This window comes from Vombatus ursinus, unplaced genomic scaffold (genome assembly GCF_900497805.2).
Source record: "Vombatus ursinus unplaced genomic scaffold, bare-nosed wombat genome assembly UNPS02014825.1, whole genome shotgun sequence".
Classification (NCBI taxonomy): Eukaryota; Metazoa; Chordata; class Mammalia; order Diprotodontia; family Vombatidae; genus Vombatus; species Vombatus ursinus.
In genome coordinates, this window is record NW_020954603.1 from 7,089,421 (window position 1) to 7,108,528 (window position 19,108).

At 51.2% G+C, this 19,108-nt stretch overlaps 1 protein-coding gene across 2 annotated transcripts in view; it reads right to left on the reverse strand.

The window, feature by feature from the left end:
• The window catches only part of RNF220 (ring finger protein 220), a 45,486-nt gene extending 26,904 nt beyond the window's left edge, over positions 1 to 18,582 (reverse strand). For both annotated transcript variants that reach the window (XM_027838067.1, XM_027838066.1), the window contains exons 1-3: positions 18,519 to 18,582; positions 15,889 to 15,934; positions 7,186 to 7,281 (exon numbers count right to left, since the gene is read on the reverse strand). In XM_027838067.1, coding sequence (XP_027693868.1) covers positions 7,186 to 7,281; positions 15,889 to 15,934; positions 18,519 to 18,559 — 183 coding nt within the window. In that variant the 5' untranslated portion in view covers positions 18,560 to 18,582. The remainder of the gene's footprint in view (positions 1 to 7,185; positions 7,282 to 15,888; positions 15,935 to 18,518) is intronic.
• Between the last annotated feature and the right edge of the window lie 526 nt (positions 18,583 to 19,108).

Sequence of the window (19,108 nt, forward strand, 5' to 3'; positions counted from 1 at the left end):
CGAGGGGGACGCCCCCACCCCACCCCGCGTGGAGCCGGTCCCTCGCCTTGGGACTGGCCGTGTCCGAAGGTTGGCTGACCCCGGCCGGCCAGGCCTTCTTGGAGCAGCGTGCATCGATGTGTCAGCCATGGGGCCTTCAGTATGGGTGTATCAATGGGCAGTAACATTTGGGGGTCTGAGAGTCTGCCCCCGCCCCGTAGAACTGGGAATGTCCGCACCTCGCCCCCTCCCCTCCGGGCCCTCTTAGATGGTGATGTATCCGCGGTCTGACCCCGCCCCTTAGAGCAGAATGTGTCATTATGTATCAGCCATTGGGCCCTTAGAATGCGATGAATCCATATATGAATCCGCCATGGGGGCGGCGGAGGGGTGAAAGATAACCCCCCGAATGTGGTATATCGGCATGTATCAACCTGGGCTCTGAGGTCTGACTGCGCTCCTTGGAGCAGGACTTGTCGTTACGTATTAATCTTTGGAACCTTAGAATGTGATGTATCCCTATGTATCTGCTGTGGAAGGGGTGGTGTTTGTCGCCCCGCCCCCTTAGAATGTAATGTATCGCTGTGCATCAGCATGGGATCGGCAGGTCTGACCCCACCCCTTAGAACAGGACTTGTCATATGTATCAAACATTTCACTCTTAGATCGTGTGTCCATATATATCATGATGTATCTACGATATAGGTGATGTATCCTTGTGTATCAGTCATGGAGGGGGTTTTTGTCACATCTTCTCCCCCCTTTAGAATGTGATGTATTAATATGTATCAACTTGAGGCTTATGGGTCTCACTCCATCCCTTAGAATGGGATGTATCTGTGGTGTATCAGTACATGTATCAGCAATGGGGCCTGACTCTCCCCACCTCCCTCCCCCTGGCTGCCAGTCTGAGTCCCAGTCTGACCCTGTCCAACCCTTAGAACTTAATTATCAGCCTGTGGGCTGCCTTGGGCTGCTTCTGTCTTGTTCTGACCCAGCCCTGGCACATCCTTTAGAACCTCATGTATCTGGTTTTATCAGTCATGGGTCTGCCTGGCAGGGTCTGTCCGGATCTGCCCCCCTCAGAAGTTATGTACTAGCCATCTGTCTGGGTCTTATACATCAAGGGATCTCACCCTTGTCCTGACCTCACAACCATAGAATCTTGGGTGCTGCCTTTGGCCCTTGACATTGTCTATCAGCTGTCTGGCTGGGCCCCAGTCCCACTACATCTCATGGCCAGCCCCCCAGGCCTTTATGTATCAGCTTTGGGGCCCAGGTCTGGAGCTGGATCTGTGGGCCTGGAAGGTAACACAACAGCTGTCCTAGGGGGCATGATTTGCCTCCTATCAAGTCTTTATCCCTTACCTTACTCCCCACCAAGGAAGTGCCTAACCTTAGTGTTCAAATAAGTGGAAGAAATCTTCAATTTGTACTAGTCCTTTGGATGAGCTGGAAGGGCGTTATCTTCTGGGTTCCCTTTCACCTTGGAACTTCTGTGATGCTCACCTCTGGATTTCCAGCTCAGTCCCTCATTGCCTCTTGGTTGGACGATGGTGTGACTCTCCTAACTTGTCCCTTTAGGTACTCAGTATTTCAATCAAACTGGGCTAAATGCTGCTCCTTGAACTTTCAGTTGCATCTGCTGCCTCTGAATCTTTGTCCTGTTAGTTTCCCAAGTGTTCCCCTCTTTTTCTTTCCAGAATGAGCTCATGTGCCACCTCCTCTAGGAAGCCCCCTTAGGAACCCTCCTTGTTCCTCTTTTGCTCCTTTGAGCTCCCACAATGCACCAGTCAACACCTTTTCACTCCCTTCCTCCATGGCCTTTTCCCTGCCCAGCTTGGTGATCTTCATTGCCATTATCTGTATATGGCTGGTCTTCCTTACTATATTGAGAGCTTATGAAGGTAGGAATCATGACTTCCTCATTCATATCCCCATAGAATCCAGGTCAGGGCCTGGAAACAGCAAATCCCTCTCCATTTGACTGATGAGGAAGTTGAGACCCAGAGAGCCTCCACTTGACCCTAGGAAAGAAGGCCTGAGCTGAGCAGGAATGAGGTCCTTGGGGAGTTATAGTTCCCCTCTCCTCTCCCTCTCTCTCTTCCCTCCCTCCTCTTCTCTGTTCAAAACCCTTTAGTGGTTTCCTAGCTCTTCTCAATAATTCCACTGTATGACATTCAAAGTCTTCTGCAACCTGGTGCCACCCCGTTGTCATTGTTATATGAGATAATGCAGGAAAAATACTTTGCAGACCTCAAATGCTTTGTAAATGCCATCTATCCTTCTTTTCCTCCTCATTATTATTTACTTCCCAGGCTCCAATTCATTTTTAAAACCCTTCAAACCCGGCTCCAGCTTCTCTTTCCAGTCTTATTGAATGCTACGTATTCTTCTACACTCTATGATCCAGCCAAGCAGACCTCTCTGTGCGTCACAATCAACAGACACTCCTTATTCCAATTCCATGCTTTGGCACTGGCCTGGCCTCCAAGCATAAAATCCAGTCACTCACCTACACTTCTTAAAATCTCTGCCTTCAAGACAACTCAAGCACCATTGTCTGCAGGAACCCCCCAAATGCCCTCCTGCCCCAACCACTTCATGACTATTTGACTTACTGATATTTATTCTCTTTATATTTATGCTACATATACTTTTTTGTGGGGCAGCTTGGTGGCATGGTGGATTGAGCACCAAACCTGGAGTCAGGAAGACCTGAGTTCAAATCTGGTCTCAGACACTTACCAGCTGTGTGACCCTGGACAAGCCACTTAATCCTGTTTGCCTCAGTTTCCTCATCTGTCAAGTGAGATGGAGGAAGAAATGGCAAACCACTCAAGTATCTTCTCGAAGAAAACCCCAAATGGGGTTACAGAGTTAGACACAACTGAAATGACTGAACAACAATACTTACATATGTCCTTGTTATATTCCTCATTAGAATGTCAGTTTCTTAGAAGTTGGTATTGTTTCAGTCTTTGTAACTATATCCCTAGTACTTGCCCAGTCCAGGGCCTAGCTTTCACATAGTAGGTGCTTAGTAACTGCTCCTAGGTATTTAGTAACTGCCCTAAGCCAGCTGGCAATGACTTTACTTCCCCCACCGCAATGGCTGAACCTCAACAAAGCTCTCTGTACCATTCTGATACACCCAACAGGCAATGTTGTGTATGTTGGCTCTCCTCATTAGGGTCGTAGCCCCCCTTTAGATTCAAAGTCCCTTGAAGGAAGGAGCCATGTCTCCTTCAGCCCCTAGCACACAATAATTGTCTGATCAGTGTTTGCTGAATTAATCTCTCCCTCATCTCTATGTATCCTCACTCTCTTGCTAGGTCTCCATTCTTTCAATTCTTGTCTTTCTCTGTATTCCTCTCTCTCTCTCACTCTGTCCCTCCCCTCTCTCTGTCTCTCTTTTCTCCTGCCCCTTCACCTTCTCCATATCTCTCCCTTTTTCTCTTTAAGGCCCTGTCCCTGTTCCCCATCTCCCCACTCTTTCTGTCTCTCTCCCTTCCTTTGTCCTGTTCTGTTAATCTGAGACAAAGATGTTTCCCTCCTTTTCTATTTCTCTATCTTAACCACTTTCTTTCTGCTCTGTACCTGGCCATCTCCACTTTGGTTTCCTCTGCATCAAACCCCAGCCACCATGTCAATAACCATCTCTCCTTAGGCTCAGATAACATAGGACCCTTGAGCACAAGAGTCCCAGAAATAGCAGCACCTCCCACCCAGGGCACTAGTCCTGTTTCCAGCCCTTCCTCCATAGCCACCATCCAGGGCAGCAACTCTTGTGCAGATGGGATCTTGCAACTGCCTCAGCTGGGACTTTGGGACCACCTTCCTAGGAGCCACATAAACTGAAGCCCTGGAAAAGAAAGTTCTTAGCCTCTAAACCCTTGGCCCTCTCAAATGGATCAGCATCAGAAACAGAGAGCATTTTAGCAGTGGAAATAATATCATAGGAGATGCATTTCCATCTATCTGCCTTGTTACCACACCCAAATGACTACTGGGCTTTTCCAGTGGACTTAGCTAAAACCTCCTTTCTGTGTTGTCTCCCACATGGCTATCAATACTGACACAGTGCTATGCACATAGTAGGCACCTAAATACTTTTTCATTCTTTCACCCATCTTTGTCTCTCTCGTTGCTATTTCTATCTCTCTCTGTTTCCTTACCTCTCTGTCCCTTTCCTTTTCTCTCCCTTATCTATCACTCTTTTCTCAGTTTCTGCCCCTCTTCCTCTCCACTTCTCTGTTTCTCTATGTCTCTTATTGTTTTTTTTTTTCCTATGTCTCTTTCTGAATGTCTCTGTGATATTGTATGATTGGGGATGGGGCAGGGCAGGTGGCTTCTTCAGCATGGAAAAGGACTTCTGGGCAGGGCAGAGCCCTCCTTGGGGCAAAGCTTGGGTAGTTACAGAGTGAGAGGAAGGGATAGGACCATGGCTTGGGTTGGGGTAGTGGTGGTGAGTGGGATGAGACAATGGATAGAGGAGAGCAGGAAATGCTTCCATTTTTTTGTTCCATAGAGGATAAGCTTTGGATAGGGAAGGCAAGACAGGACTTAAGAGAAAGCTGGGCACATTCAAGCTGCCTGGGCCAAATGAACTAATAATGTCTCAGCTTCTGAAGGCGAGATTTCTGAACTGCTTGATGCTAAAACTTGAAAGTTTAGGGAAGATGGGTGAGATGCCCCGGGTCTGGAGAAAGGCAACTATTTCCTGATCTTTCCAAAGAGAGGAGGCTTCAGTTACTGGCCCCATCCTAATGTGGTCCCTATAAAGTGATGGCTTGGGAGCAATGAATGATCCAGGATGTTTCTGGAGTGCTTTAAGGGTTACTAAAAGCCCTCTATAGACACGATCTCATTTCATCTTCACAATCACCCTGGGGAATAGGTTATTACCTACATTTTACAGATAAGGAAATGAGGTTGAAGTTGCCATAATCACACAGCTAGAAAAAATTCAGTAGGGGATTAAAGTCCAGAAGGTTCTCCCCTAGTCTGGGATACCTCTCTTCATCTAGATTGGGAAAGGGGATCGCAAGAATCAGCTGGGCTCCCTCAGGGCCAGAGGTGGTCAGATCAGCCTGACTTCCTTTGTTGATAGGACAAATGGACTGATCCATCTGGGGAATGCTGCAGCTATATTGTTTGACAAAGTCTCTCACTCTATTCTTGCAGAAGAGATGGCCTGTAGGTGATAGGACCTTTAGGTGACTTTGAAACCAGTTAAATGACTCGATCCAAAGAGCCATCATGAAAGCTTAAATGTCAGCTTGAATGGAAGTCTCCATTCTGGGATCTATCTGTGTTAGGCTCGTGCATTTTTGTCCTACTTACTCCAAACATATATCCTGCCCCTGCAAAATCACTTATATATTTTGTTTGCTCTTGGTATACCCTCCCCCATCTATTTCCTTATCTGTGAACAAATCTTTTCTTCCCCTAATAGAAAGTCTGCTCCTTGAGGGCAAGGCTCATTTACCTTTAGCTTATATATTCCAAGCACCTAGGACAGTGCCTGCTGCATGGTGGGCACTTAATCACATTTGCAGGGAACCCTAAGCTGGGAGGGATTCACACTGATGCCAAAGTCAGGATATTAACAGACAGGCTAGAGCATGGGGATGAATCTAATAAGATGATTGAAATTTTATAGGGACAAATGTAAAATCTTTTACTTGGGTTTAAAAAAATTAACTTTATGAATACAAAATGGGAGAGGACTGGTTAGAAGACGACAGTTCTTCTGAAAAAAAAAAAGTCTGAGGTTTCAGTGGACCATAAGCTCGATCTGAGTCAACAGCATGACAAGAAGACTCACAGAGCCAAGGCTCTCCTAGACTGCCACACGAGAGGTGTAAAGGCCTCGTTCTAGGGTGGTGCCATGTACTCTCATGAGACAGCTCCGGAGTACCACTGCCAGAAGTCCTGTTGTTGTTTACTCGTTTTCAGTCATGTCCAATTCTTTGCAACTCCTTTGTCTTGGCAAAGATGCTGGACTGGGTTTGCCGTTTCCTTCTCCAGTTCATTTTACAGATGAGGAAACTGAGGCAAACAAGGTTAAGTGACTTGCCCAGGGTCACATAGCTAGTAAGTGCCTGAGGCTGGATTTGAACTCAGGTCTTCCTGACTCCAAGTCCAGCACTCCCTCCCTCTCCTCTCCTCTCCTCTTTTCTCCACTGTCTCTTTCCCCCCTCCTTGCCTTCTGCATCCACTTCTCTGCCTCTGGCTGTGTCTTTTTAAGGGACTCCCCCAAGGCCCTGTGAATTCCCTGACTCCAAGAGCCCACTGGCGTAGGTGGGTCAGGGAAGCTACAGACTGGGGATGGGTGATCTGAGATTCTTTCTAGTTCTGTGTGTGACTCATAGACTTTCCTTCCCCAGAAGCAGAAGCAAGGCTGCTTTATTGTCTCTTGTCCTGGCCCCCTCTTTTGGGGTAGAGATCTCCCAAATCACTGCACTGCCCAGGTTCAGCTCCATCTTCTCTGGCCCATCGACATTCATAGGCTTTAGGACCCCTGAACCTGTGGGAAAGGGGTTTAAAGACTTTTTCTCTGGGCCTGGTCAGTGTGAGAGGGAGAAGGGGAGGGCTTGCCTCCACAGTCCTCGAGGACCCTCCACAACACTCCTGTCAGACTTACCTTTGGGCCAGGAGGCTTCCAGGCTACCAGGCCTGGCCTTGGCAGCATCCTGCATGGCAGTCATGAGCTCTCACTCTGGTTTCCTCCATGCCCCTTCTGCTGGGGGTGGAAGTAACCAGGTCCAAAGCCTAGGGTTTGAGTTCTCAGTGCCTGCCTGCCTTCCCATCTTCCTGAGGGCAAACCAGGACTCAGACTTTCCAGGCAGTATTACAGAACCTCCTGCAGGTATGTTATCAGGTGCCTGCAGGTGCGTTAGCCTGAAAAATTCTGCCTGGCCTTGGGAAATTCCTCCTCACTCTTTCCCCAGCTTACCCCAAAGCTGCCCTCCTGACTCCCAATTTTCAGCCAGGTATTAGAGTGCTGGGGACGCAGAACCACCAAAAGTTTGAGTGGTCATCCAGGCCTCCTCTGGGAGGGGACAGAGGCAGAGATACATCCTCCCTCCTCCCCCCAGCCTTTCAACTCCAGGGCATGGGAATGATGGGCTCATTTGCTCCCTTGCTAGCAGACTGTCTCCTGCTAGGGAGGACGCACATGTGTAAGGTTCTGAGACCCACCTGATATCTGTCAGAGTGGTGCAGATCATCTGAGGAATGTGGAGAGGCTGTGGGTGAGTCCCCTTCTCGCTTGATTGAGGCTGATAACAAGAGAGACTGTAGGAAGAATAAAAGCAGGAGGGGAGATTGGTAAGGGCTGGGACACAGATTCCCTTCCTGTAACTTCCCTTGGTAGTCCATCTGGAAGGGTTTGCTCCCCCCCCCCCCCAGTCAACTTTCTGCTGGGAGGCCAATCTCACTGTATGCCTGAGAACAAACTCTATCTGGTCACATGCTACCATCCTTCAAAACCCAGGTCAGGTGCCACCACCACCAGAGTCTTCCCTGATTTCCACAGGAAGAAGTGTAGATGTTAACTGATGATACCAACGTGGATGCCTTTACTTTTCCAGCACTGTAAGGCTGAGAAAGCACTGCTGTCAACAGATTCTGAAGGGCCTAGTGGAGGAGGGTTAATAGAGTGCTTCCTCTGCACAGAGAGGAGCCTGAAGCCCAGGGTTGGGGGTGGGGGGGAAGGAAGTGCCCTGCCCGGGGTCACTCAGCAATCTTCCCTCTGCCTGAGCTCAGTCTGGGTCTGAGGGTCCTCATCACAATCCGCTCTGGGCTTCTATAGGAGTTCCCTTAGGATCAGGCTGAGGGGGCTTATTCATTTAAAGGCTGGGTTGGAAAGGACCTCATTGGATCCAACCCAGAAGTGAATAAGCATCTACGACTTTTGCATTGCCAAGGTCGTCCAGCCTCTTCTTGAAGAACTCCAGTGAGCAGAGATGCCTTTCCCTCTGCCTGTCTAGGCAGCCCATCCTACTGCTGGACAGCTCCCAGGTCCTGTCAGTGTTCCTAGGCCACAGAACAAGGAGGATCTCTCCCCACAGGGACAGTCTTTCACATGATGCTCATGTCTCCTCTCCCTTCTCCCCAACTCAAGACTTCTCTTTTCCATGTCAGGCTTCCCCATGACCCCTAAACCAAGCAGACAGCACCGAGGACCAGGATGTTAGACTTTAATGATCAGATGCAAGGCCACACTTCTCAATCTCAGGGTGCTGGACCCAAAGGGTCTCATATTACAACTTCACTCTAACACTGAGAGAGTAATAGTCTCATCCCTACAACACAGAGGAGGAAACTCAAGCTCCTCCAAAGGAAGGGACTTGTCCAGGGTCGCACAGCTGGGAAGCAATGGTGCCTGGTCTTGACTCCAAAGGTAGGGCCCTTTCCCAGGATGGGGCTTCTTCCACCTACCAACACACAGTAGAGGCCCAGCACATTTTTGCTGATGACTTGGCAATCAATCTTTTTTTATCTATTATCTCAGATCAGGAGAGAGGGGATGGAGGAAAAGACAAAAGGTCAGACAGCCTGCAGGAAGAACTTGGGTTCAGTGATCACCTCTCTGCACGTGAGTCCCAAGTCTATATATCCAGCCCTTGTCTCCCTCCTCCTCCCTTGGCCCTAACCCCCAGGCCCCTACATCACAAACTGCCTTTTGGTTATCACAGAGATATTCTCAGAGAACTCACCATGTCCAAAACAGTACTCATCATCTTTCCCCTCCAAACACTCCCCTCTTTTCAAGCTTCCTATTACTGTTGAGGGGTGGCACCATCTTCCCAGGCACCCAGGCTTGTCTGCTAGGTCTCATCCTCATCCTCATCCTCTAAGCCTCCTTCTCTGCTCTAACACTCTTACCACCCTGGTGCAAACTACTCCCCAGTGCCTCTCACCTGGACTACTCTGATAACCTCCTGATTGGTCCCCCTGCCTCCAGTCTTTTCATCTCTCCAATCCATCTTTTGCAGAGCTGACAAAATGATGGTCCTTGAAGTACATACAAGTCTAACCATGTCCCTCTTCTATTCAGAGATATTCAGTGGCTCCCTATTACCTCTAGGATAAAATACAAACTTCCCATTTAGCAGTTAAATCCTTCTCAACCTGGCTCCATCCAGACCTATTACACTCTACTGCCTCCACACCTTTTTATAGATGGTTCAGGGGTCCCCAAAGCTTGGAATGTCTTTCTGTTTCTCATCTTCACTCTGAGAATCCCTCATTTCCTCCAAAGCTGAGCTCCAGGGGCTATATATATACACAGAATACACACACATGTTTGTGTGCATATATAATGCATACATATGTATACACAATGTACACATGTATACACTCATAGATACATGTGTATAAATGTAGGAGTGCATATACACAGCATATACACACACATGTATGCATACATGACATACACTTATATGAATGCATATATACATGTATACACATGTATATATACATGTATACACGTGTATATATACGTGTATACACGTATATATACATGTGTGCACACACATATACATATGTATACATATATACACATGCATGTGTATAATGCATTGTGTATATATAATGAAAATGTATGTATTTATGATATATATATATGTGTGTATAAATATAGATAGATCCATCCTTCTAATAGAATGTAAGCTCCCTGAGGGAAAAGGCTATTTCATTTTGTCTCTATGGCCTTGGTACCCAGCACAGTGACTGGCATACACACACACAGTAGGTGTTTAATAAGCACTTACTGAAAGAATGACTGATTGCCCTTGCCCCCTTCCCCCCCCTCCAGTGGCTCCAAGTGAGGCAAGGCTTTCCCCCTCTCCCTCATGGTTGCTTTAGCCTGGTGGCCATTTGCCCCCTTCCTCCTTCTGGTCTAAGCCAATTTTCTCAGTATCTCCTTAGAACTACTGGAAGGGACTTCAGAAGCCAGCTTGACTGCAATGAGAGGCACACAAATGCAAGAATCCAAAAAATCCAAGCTCACATTTGGAAAAGCACTTTACCCAGATCATCTCATTTGATCAGACATCGAGGTGGCACAGTGACTAGAGCTCTGGGCCTGGAGGCAGGAAGATTTCAGTGCCAATCCTGCTTCAGATGCTTACAAGCTGTGTGACCTTGGCTAAGTCACTTAACCTCTCTCTGATTCAGTTCCCCTACCTGTCACATGGGGCTTACAGCATCTCCCTTCCAGGATCAAATGAGATAACTTATGATAAGAGCCTTTCAAACCTTAAAGGGGGATGTGTCATGGATCAGTTTCTGCACCGAGCCTCGGATCAAAGTCTTCCAGTGGGAGGAAATGCTTCTTTAGTTTACTCCACTTTGGGGCAGCTGTAATCCTTAGGAAGTCTGTATTGACGTGGAACTTCATTCTGCCTCCTGACCTGTCCCCCACCCCTGGGCCTGTCTCTGAGGCCCAGAAGAGGAAGTCTCACCTCTTCTCTATGATGGCTGTTTAGATCCTTGTAGCCAAACTGCCTTTATTTTTTTCTAGGCCAGGCTCCACCCAGGCTGACCTCCCCCTCCTTGGGTTATTCTGGCCCAGGCTGATCCCGATACTTGAAGCTTCAGGGGTTGGCTGCTTACCCTAGGACTGTGGGCTCTTCATTGGGCCTAAAGGTGGTGCCTTATACCCTTGGGGTCATTCCCTTTGGGGGCCAACACTCAGCCCTGTTTTTTTTTTTTTTTTTGAGGGCCCTAGCTGGCCCAGACTGACTCTAGAAACAGTACTGTCAGGAGCTAGAGAAGGGATGGAGAACCAGTACTTTGAGGGTGGAACCTGCAAGGAGAAAGCTGCAGGTTCCTGTCCTTCTTGGGGCCCCTGGTCAGCCTAGGATTAGCCAACCTGTTCCATAGGGAAGGGAAAAGCCAAGAAGCCTGTTTCCTGCTCAAAGCCCCAGGCTCCCGCCATAGGATCACAGAATTTAGAGCCAAGGGAACTTCCTTATTTTATAGAGTGGGAAACTGAGGCCCTGAGATGTCAAGGTACTTGCTTGAGTTCACACAGGTAATGAAGTAACAGAGATGACACTTGAACCCAAGCCCTCTGCCTCTCATCCTAGGGTTCCTTCCACTATCCCTGTCTCCCTCTCTTCTCTCCCTGCCTGGGTGGTGAATGAATGCCTCTAATCCAATATTATTATGTGAAAAATGGCCAGCCCCACTATGGAGACGGTAAATTAAATGTTATGTATTAGTTTTTAGCGGGTAGGCAGGGGCGGAACGCTGGGCCCATTTATTCCTGAGCCTCAGAGATGACCTCTGGAAACAGGCGAGGCTCAAAGCAATCCCGGGCCGTCAATCTCAGCACCTCTTCTGCATACCCGCTGCTTCGATTAATAAATTGTCTATTTCTAAATTGTGCGGAAATGCTTCCATGCTAAGCATGGGTCAGGAGTGGGCGCTGGGGCCTGTGCCCAGGAGGCTGTCAAGGGCCAAGGCATCCCCCTCCCTGACAGCCAGAAGCTGGGCTGTGGGCTGGAGAAGAGGCTGGCTCCAGTGTGTGTGTGTGTGGGGGGGATTTCTGTAGGTGCCTGGGAGAGAACTGCACTTGGCAGGCCCTGCTTCCCCCCCCCAACTCATCCTTTCTCCTTCCCTCCAAAGGTTTTCACCAATATAGCCCCACCCCCACCCCACCCCCTTGTTTGAAATCACTGGTGACAGCCCAAAGAAAGCAATTTGGGAAAAAGAGAGAGGTCATTTATCCTCTATCTCCTGGGCTGAGCGGCTGGGATGTGACCCGAATTCTGCCCGCATCCTCAGGCACTGCGTGAGGGTTCGGGGTGGAGGTGGGGGCTGGGCTAGAAACTGCCACAGTCTCTCTGTCTGCTTTCAGTGGGGAAGGGCCAGGGAAATTAGGTGGGAATGGGACCTCTGTGCTCTCCTAGCCTGGACAGAAGGAGCTGTCAGAGGCCCCTGGAGAAGCAGGGCAAACTCATCACATTCTGCTCAGGGACTAATACCTTCCAAGTAGCCTGAGAATGCATTGGAGGGAGCAGGGACACAGGCAACATAGATCCACCTCTCTGCCTCGTCCTCCATAGGGACTGTGGCTCAGGGACTCCATCTTTCCTATCTTGGTCTCCTGGCCCTTCTTCCCCAACTACCCAGGGTTTCAGGGTCACCGGGGAGAAGAAGGCAAGATGAAATCCTTGGATCCCACACAAGACTGAGTCTTTCTCTCCCTGCTGACAATCCTCCTGCCTTAACGTGCCCCCTCTCCTCAATCCTCCGGCCCCTGGCTCCAGCCCTGGCCAGCCAGGGACCCAGCCAGGGAGGACTGGGGACAAGAGGGGTGCTAGAAAGGAAGGGCTCCTTGGGATCAGAGACGCTGAGTGGGAAGCCTGGCCTACTTCCTGGCCTTTCTTCTTCTTCAGTTTCCTTCCCTATGTCCTGAGGGGCTATTGGACCCTTCCAGCCCCACTTTGGGGGCTCTGCCAATGTGTGTGTGATCTCAGCTAATTCTTTATGCTTCCTCTTATTCTTCTTTTCCTCCTCATCCTCTTCTTTCTTTTCTTCCTCTTCCTCTTCCTCTCCCACCACCACATCCTCCTCCTCTCCCCCCTTGTCTTTCCCTTCTTCCACCCCTTCTCCTTCCCCCTCCTCTCCCCTTTCTTCCTCCTCCTCTTCCTCTGATTCCACTTCTTCTGTGAAGCTTTCTAGGCAGCACTAGGCAGTCTCCCCTCTACTCCTCCTCATCCATCTATCTCTTTGTGGAAGGGAGAGGTGAGAGGCCCCCGGGGAGGTGATAAACCCTGAGAGGCAGGGCCTCCCCCTCCACCTCAGCCGCCTCACACCTGGGGCGAGTGGAATAAAAAAAGGTCACCAGCGCTTTTTAAACACGGGCACAAGATCGGGAAAATGTGCTTGGGAAAAAAACCGCTGGCATTAAATCATGACTCTCTGCCCGGCTCCTCGCCTCATTAAAAGTGGCCTTTCGCAAGGTAAAATTATCATTGTAAGCGATAAGATCTTTAAGAAAATAATTCACGGCTTCTTCACCCTTTAATATGATGGCCGCCACTGGCTAATTTTTTTCTTAATGGCAACGAGATCATCAATCTTGTTCAAGACTTCCTCTCTCCCTCCTCCTCCTCCTGATCTGACTCCCCCCCACCAACTCAGTCCCAGTGCCCACAGCCACTGCCCAGCTGCCTCCTTGAAACTCCTTCTCTTCCTCCTGAGCACTCCCACATGCCCACTACCTTGGTCTGTGGTCCTCTCCTGGTCCTCCCAGGCCTGGCCCTGTGGCTAAGCAAGGAGCCAGAGTGAGCAGATGCAGGCTTGGCATGGACCTTGGTCCTGGAGCCTAGAAATATTCACACATGTGTACATTTGTACATTCATATGTGTATGGGTGTGGGGCAGAGAGTGAATAAATGCCTCATCTGTAAAATGAACGACTGAAAGATTGTCTTTCTAGGGATTCTGCTGATTCCTGGGACTCCCCCATCCTCCCCACTTCATGTTCTCCCCTGGGGTTTCTGTAGGTGGAACATTGTATGTTTTTACAAAATTGTATGTGTGCATTAAAGCCTCTGGGTGCCTGTGTTTGTATCCGTGTGTGTGTGTGTGTGTGTGTGTGTGTGTGTGTGTGTGTGTGTGTGGTGTGTGTGGTGTGTGTGTGGGGGGTGACCTGGTATTTGTCAGCACTGAGAAAATGGACCAAAATTGCCTTCACTTTAGCCATCAGGCCCGCCCCTGCCGGCTGCTCCTCTCCCTACTCCCCCCCCCCCCAGTAGTTGGGGTCATATGTGGGGGGAGGAAGGGACCAGATGTGGTGGGAGTGGGGGCCAGATGTGGGGGAGGGTTGGGTGGGGGTCATCGAGTACCATTGACATGCACTTCCCTTTTAAGCTTGGTCATTTGAAACTATTAAGTGCTGGGTGGGGGTTGCTGCCGGGGGGCGGCTTGAGCCAAGCCGGGGAGTCTATTTCCCTTAAACAATCCATCAGCGGCTGTCACCCGAGCAGCCCCGCTCTTGCTCGCTACTGCTAGCACCCGCTTTTATCTCTGACCGCGCCACTGCCTTTTGTGGGATTCTGCACAAAGTGTTCCTTGCCTGATGAAGGCTTTAACTCAGCTTCCAAAGAGGGGTAAATATCACTTAGCAGCCTCACGAGAGAGGCTTTGACAGGCTGCCCCCCACCTCAAGCCAGGCCAGAGCAGGAGGGGGGCTCCAATAGCACTAGGGATGGGGCCAGCCTCCACCCTCCTCAGCCAAGGGAGAGCAGCCTGCTTTAAGCAGGGACCACATCCAAGCCATTGTCAGGTGCTATTTAATCTGCATTTGAAACTTCTCTCTCCTTCCATGGTTTCCTTCCCCTCTCACAGCTTTCCCCCTTCTCATTCAGGCCCCATTGCCTCTTGCCTGGACTATTGCAACTGCCTCCTAAGAGTCTCTCTACCTCCAGCCTCAGCCTTTCCACACAACTGCCAAATTGATATTCCTAGATTTGGCCAGTATGACCATGTCATGGACCACACAAAAGCATCTCCATTACCCAAAGGAGAAAGTTCAAATTCCTCAGTGGGGCATTCGAGGTCTTCTGAAATCTACCTCAATCCTGTCCTTCCAATCTCATTTTACCCTGATGCCCTAGAAACCGTCTCCCTCCCCTCAGTGTGTCCTGTGACTCAGTGAGTAGCCCTGTAGTGCCCCTCTCCTGCCTTAGCCAGCCTGCCTTGGCCCACCCCTGCCTCACTGCCTGCTCACTCCAATCCTCCTTGCTTCTGCTTTCCCAATCCGACTCTCCTTTAAGACCTGCCTCCAGGCCCTCCCTGAACTCCCCCCCCCCCCCCCCCCCCCCCCCCCCCCCCCCCCCCCCCCCCCCCCGCCCCCCCCCCCCCCCCCCCCCCCCCCGCCCCCCCCCCCCCCCCCCCCCCCCCCCCCCCCCCCCCCGGCCCCGGCCACTTCCATTTGGCTCTCAGTATCACCTTGTAATCAATAGTCTTTCTGTTCATCTCTTCTTAGTAATATTCTGGTCAGGGGCAGCTCCTTTCTCGCAGGAGTAAAAGCTCCCTGGGACCAGCCCTCCAGCCCCCACCCCCAGGTACAGTTGAGCAGAGGGCTGGCCATGCAGAGAAGACAGGGAGTCAGCATCCTTATGTCTGCTTCAAGAGTGGGCCAACTCCAGGACTGTGCACGGGATAGGGAGAACTAGGCAGGAGGGGGTGGGGGAGGAATGCCCAGGGAGTTGCCAGAGAAGGGGCAGCTGATGGCTACTGGTGGTTAGAAATCATGTCCTAAGAACGTTACTTGAAAGAACCAGGGTTATTCTTGGTTGGGAGAAGAGAAAACTCAGGGGAGATATGATAGCTGTCCTTAAGTACATGAAGGGCTGTGTCCTGTGTTAGATATTAGATGTTAGGGGTGTGTATGTGTGTGTGTGTGTGTTCAGTTGTTTTAGTCATTTCCAAATCTTTGTGACCCCATTTGGGGTTTTCTTGGCAAAGATACTGGAGTGGTTTGCCATGTCTTTTTCCAGCTCATTTTACTAGATGAGGAAACTGAGGCAAACAGGGCTAAGTGACTTGTCCAGGGTCACACAGTGTTTGAAGCCAGATTTGAACTCACAAAGATGAGTCTTCCCAACTCCAGGCCCTGACATTCTATTGACTGAAACTTTCTAACCTAGAGAGCTGTCCTAAAGGGGCATGGGCTGCCTGGGGAGGGGGTTAATTCTGCCTCCTCTTCCTTGGAAGACAATTCTGTGTCAGGGATGTTGCTGAGATGATTTCTGCCAGCGGGAGGGGGCTGGGCTCTCTGAGGGCCATCCTCCAGGGCCTAGTCAGGAGGGTATGACTGTGCATGTGTTATGATGAGCTTGTGACACACGATGGGTGCTGGAGATGGGATCTGTCACCTACCTTAGGGGTGCCAGGGGCCATGGCATCCTTCAGGAGGGAATTCTTACTGTAAAGAAAGAAGACAAGCAGATAAGGTTTCCAGAGTCCCTGGGGAATGGAATGTAGGACAAGTGCAGGAGTAGTAGCCCTCCTCACTCCCCACCTCCCACTTCATGGCCAGGCTCTGGGTCTCCCTCTGTCCTGTGGCCTTGCTTATCTTCCCGGGTGGGGCAGGGATGGGAGGGTGTCTGCCCTCCCTTGCCCTCAGTTACCTATAGACCGCCTAGAGCTAGGGCAGCTGCTGAGGGGACGAGGCTCTTAGAACAGATATGCAACTGCCCCTCCTTCCTCTACCCCCAGAGCCATGACCCTGCGGACCAAACTAAGCTATGGACAATTCCTAGGATTCAATGGGCTGGCAGCTGCTCAGGGGCCAAAGGCCCATTGAGGTAGAGACCAATTCTCCCCATGCCCCTCCTCTTGAGTTGGGAGCGAAAGGTGGGAGGCCCAGTCTGGGTTTAATCCTAGCATCCGTATGCATAGCCATCTCCCTTCCACTAAGCAGGAGTGACAGGAACAAGGAGCAGGCCATCACTGGGCCTCTACCAAGCTGATCCCCTTAAGGCCTGGTCCTTGTGCCCAGCCCACAGCCCTGATCATGCAGGCTCACAGAGAGAGGCAGAGGAGCTGAGTACAGCACACAGCAGAACCCCGTGGATTGGGGGGAGGGTAGAGAGAATGACTGACCCAGCTGGACCCCTGAGCCTCTTCCCATTCTCCTGGACTGGCCTAGGCTCGGTAGAGACTCCTGCCCAGGGCACCAGGGGCTCCTTTTAGGTCCAAGGCAGTACCAATCCCTCTTTCCCTTCTCTGACCCTCCCTCCCAGCCCCAGGGGAATGGCAGCCCTGGGGAGATGGAGGCTGCAAGAAGGAGGAGGAGGAGGGAGGAGCAGGAGAGAGGCTCTGATGATCTCCCCACTTGCTGCCTGCCTGCCACCGAATGATCCGGGGGCTTTAAATCATGAGCAAGCCCCAGCACCGGTCCCTGCACCCAGCCCAGGCTGGCACTTTTAATTAAGGTGATTTACACTGAATTATCCTTGGAAATAAAGAGGCAGGGAGCTGCCCGCACTGAGCCTCCCCCTCCGCCCCCTGCTGAGCTTTAATCTATTGGGGGAATTGTTTATCTAGCTCATTACCCAACCAAACACCGAGGCAGGCAGAGGCCCAGAGCTGCTGCTGTTGCTGCTGCCGCTCCTGGCTGCTGCCCCTGTGCCAGCCATGCCATCACCTCCATAGGCCTGCCAGGTTTTAGATGAGGCAAAGAGAAAGGCCAGGGCCTGGGGATCTGGGGGTAGCCCTCCATCCCATTCTGTCCTTGCTGACTTGTCCCATGCTACCTCCCAGAGACACACGCCTTAGAACAGGAGTCCCCAACAAGAAACTGAGATTTCCTGAGGAAGCCCCGAATCTGGCCTGCCTTTCCCTCCCACCAGCACAACCCTCAGAGCTCAGGGACTTGTGGATGTTGGAAGACATCTCTAATTCTATGGCCAGAGTCTAGCCTGCCTATCCCCTAACCCCCCCTATTGCCCACTCCCACTCGAAACCAGATACCTCCCTGGGGGATGTCCCAGCACCACCTTCAACTCAACCTGACTCATTCTCTTTCTTCCTACACCTGCTCCTCGGGACACTATTGGTCCTGGCTGTGACTCTAGCTCTGCTCCTGGAGTGGGGGAGAGGGTGGTTACAGTGATTGTATTGGTCTGTTTTGGTTGGGACAGTATGTCTCTGAATCTCTCCCATTGTGGGAGTGGGTGATGGGCAGGAGGAACCCACAAGAGGGAGCCTGGGAGAGGGGAGGCCTGGCTCTCTCCCCCCACCCTCATGACCCTTCCTGGGAATCCCTCCCGCACCCAATTACAGCCTTAATTGGCAAGTCCGGGAAATCAATTAATTCGCAAATTTTTTCCAATTAAAAATTAAGATAAATCAGGCAGCCTCGTCAGGTGCCAGGGCCAGGCAGTTTGGGGGGGGGGCGCCCTTGGAACGCCTTTGCCGGGCGCGCTGTCAGCGGGCGGCCCGGCTGAGACAGATAAAAACCCATCGACCCGTCGCGAGTAGCTCTTCAGCTCCATCGATCAGGCGGGATTTCACTGGCTCTGCAGAGCAGAGGGGGGTGCGGGGGTTCAAGCCTGCCCCACTGATCCAGGGCCTGGGCCCCAGGTGCCCTGATGGCTGAGCCACAACTCCTTACAGGGTTACTCCCCCCCCCCAACCCTCCCCAGGGTTGATCCTTGGGCCACTGGGGAACCAGAATGTGCCAAGGCCTTCCTTAGCTCAAGGCATGCGGGTTCTGCCCCCAATCTCATTCCCTCCCTCAGGGGCCTGCTCCTCCCACAGACTTTAATCCCTTATTGCTCTGTTAGGGGAAAGGAGGCAGGAGTAAGAGACAGTCTAATGCTGGGGAAGGCTCGGTGAATCTGATGAGAGTCATTGGAGACAGGAGCTCCTGGACAGCCAGGGGGCAAGAGGGGGAGCTTGGGGCCAGGGGCTCTGTGGGAGGCTCTGGCCTTCTGGCTTGGGGGCCCCATGGGAGAGGCAGCAGCGATGGTGGCCAGACAGACTAAGTCTGGGGTGAACTGTACCTGCTGGGCAGTTGGGTGAGTTTCTCCAGCTCCTGTTCCATGTGTTCCTGCAACTCCCCAGGCCGAAGCAAGACCTGGCAGATGGGGCAAGTGGGGGCCTGGCTGTCAAACAGGGCTGCTGCCGCTGCTGCCGCCGCCGCTGCTGCTGCCGCTGCCTTCTTCTTACCTAGAGAGGCAGGGAGGCAGGGAGGAAGGCCAGACACGGACAGGGAAACACACAAAGATAAGGCAGAATATTAGTTGGGGTTCTTGTGCCCAAAGCATGCCTTGGCACAGCCCTGGCTCCTGATCCTCTCTGTTTAGGAGGCTGAGGCTGAGGGATACTCAGGTTCAGTAAAAGAATCTTACTTGGCTCCAACCCAAGCCCGGTTTACATCTTGTCCCTTATCTGGCCTCCTGTGGCCATCACCTCCTGGGCTTCAGGAGGCCCTTCAGCAGTTCCTGCTTACCATGCTTCCCACTGCTCTCATCCATCCCCCAGCTGTTCTACCCCATGGCTTTGGCTTGCACCTTCCATGCCCCCCCCCATCCCCCAGTCTCACTCAAGCTGAGACTCTCAGAGGTGGAAAGGGCTTCAGAGGAGTTCCTTC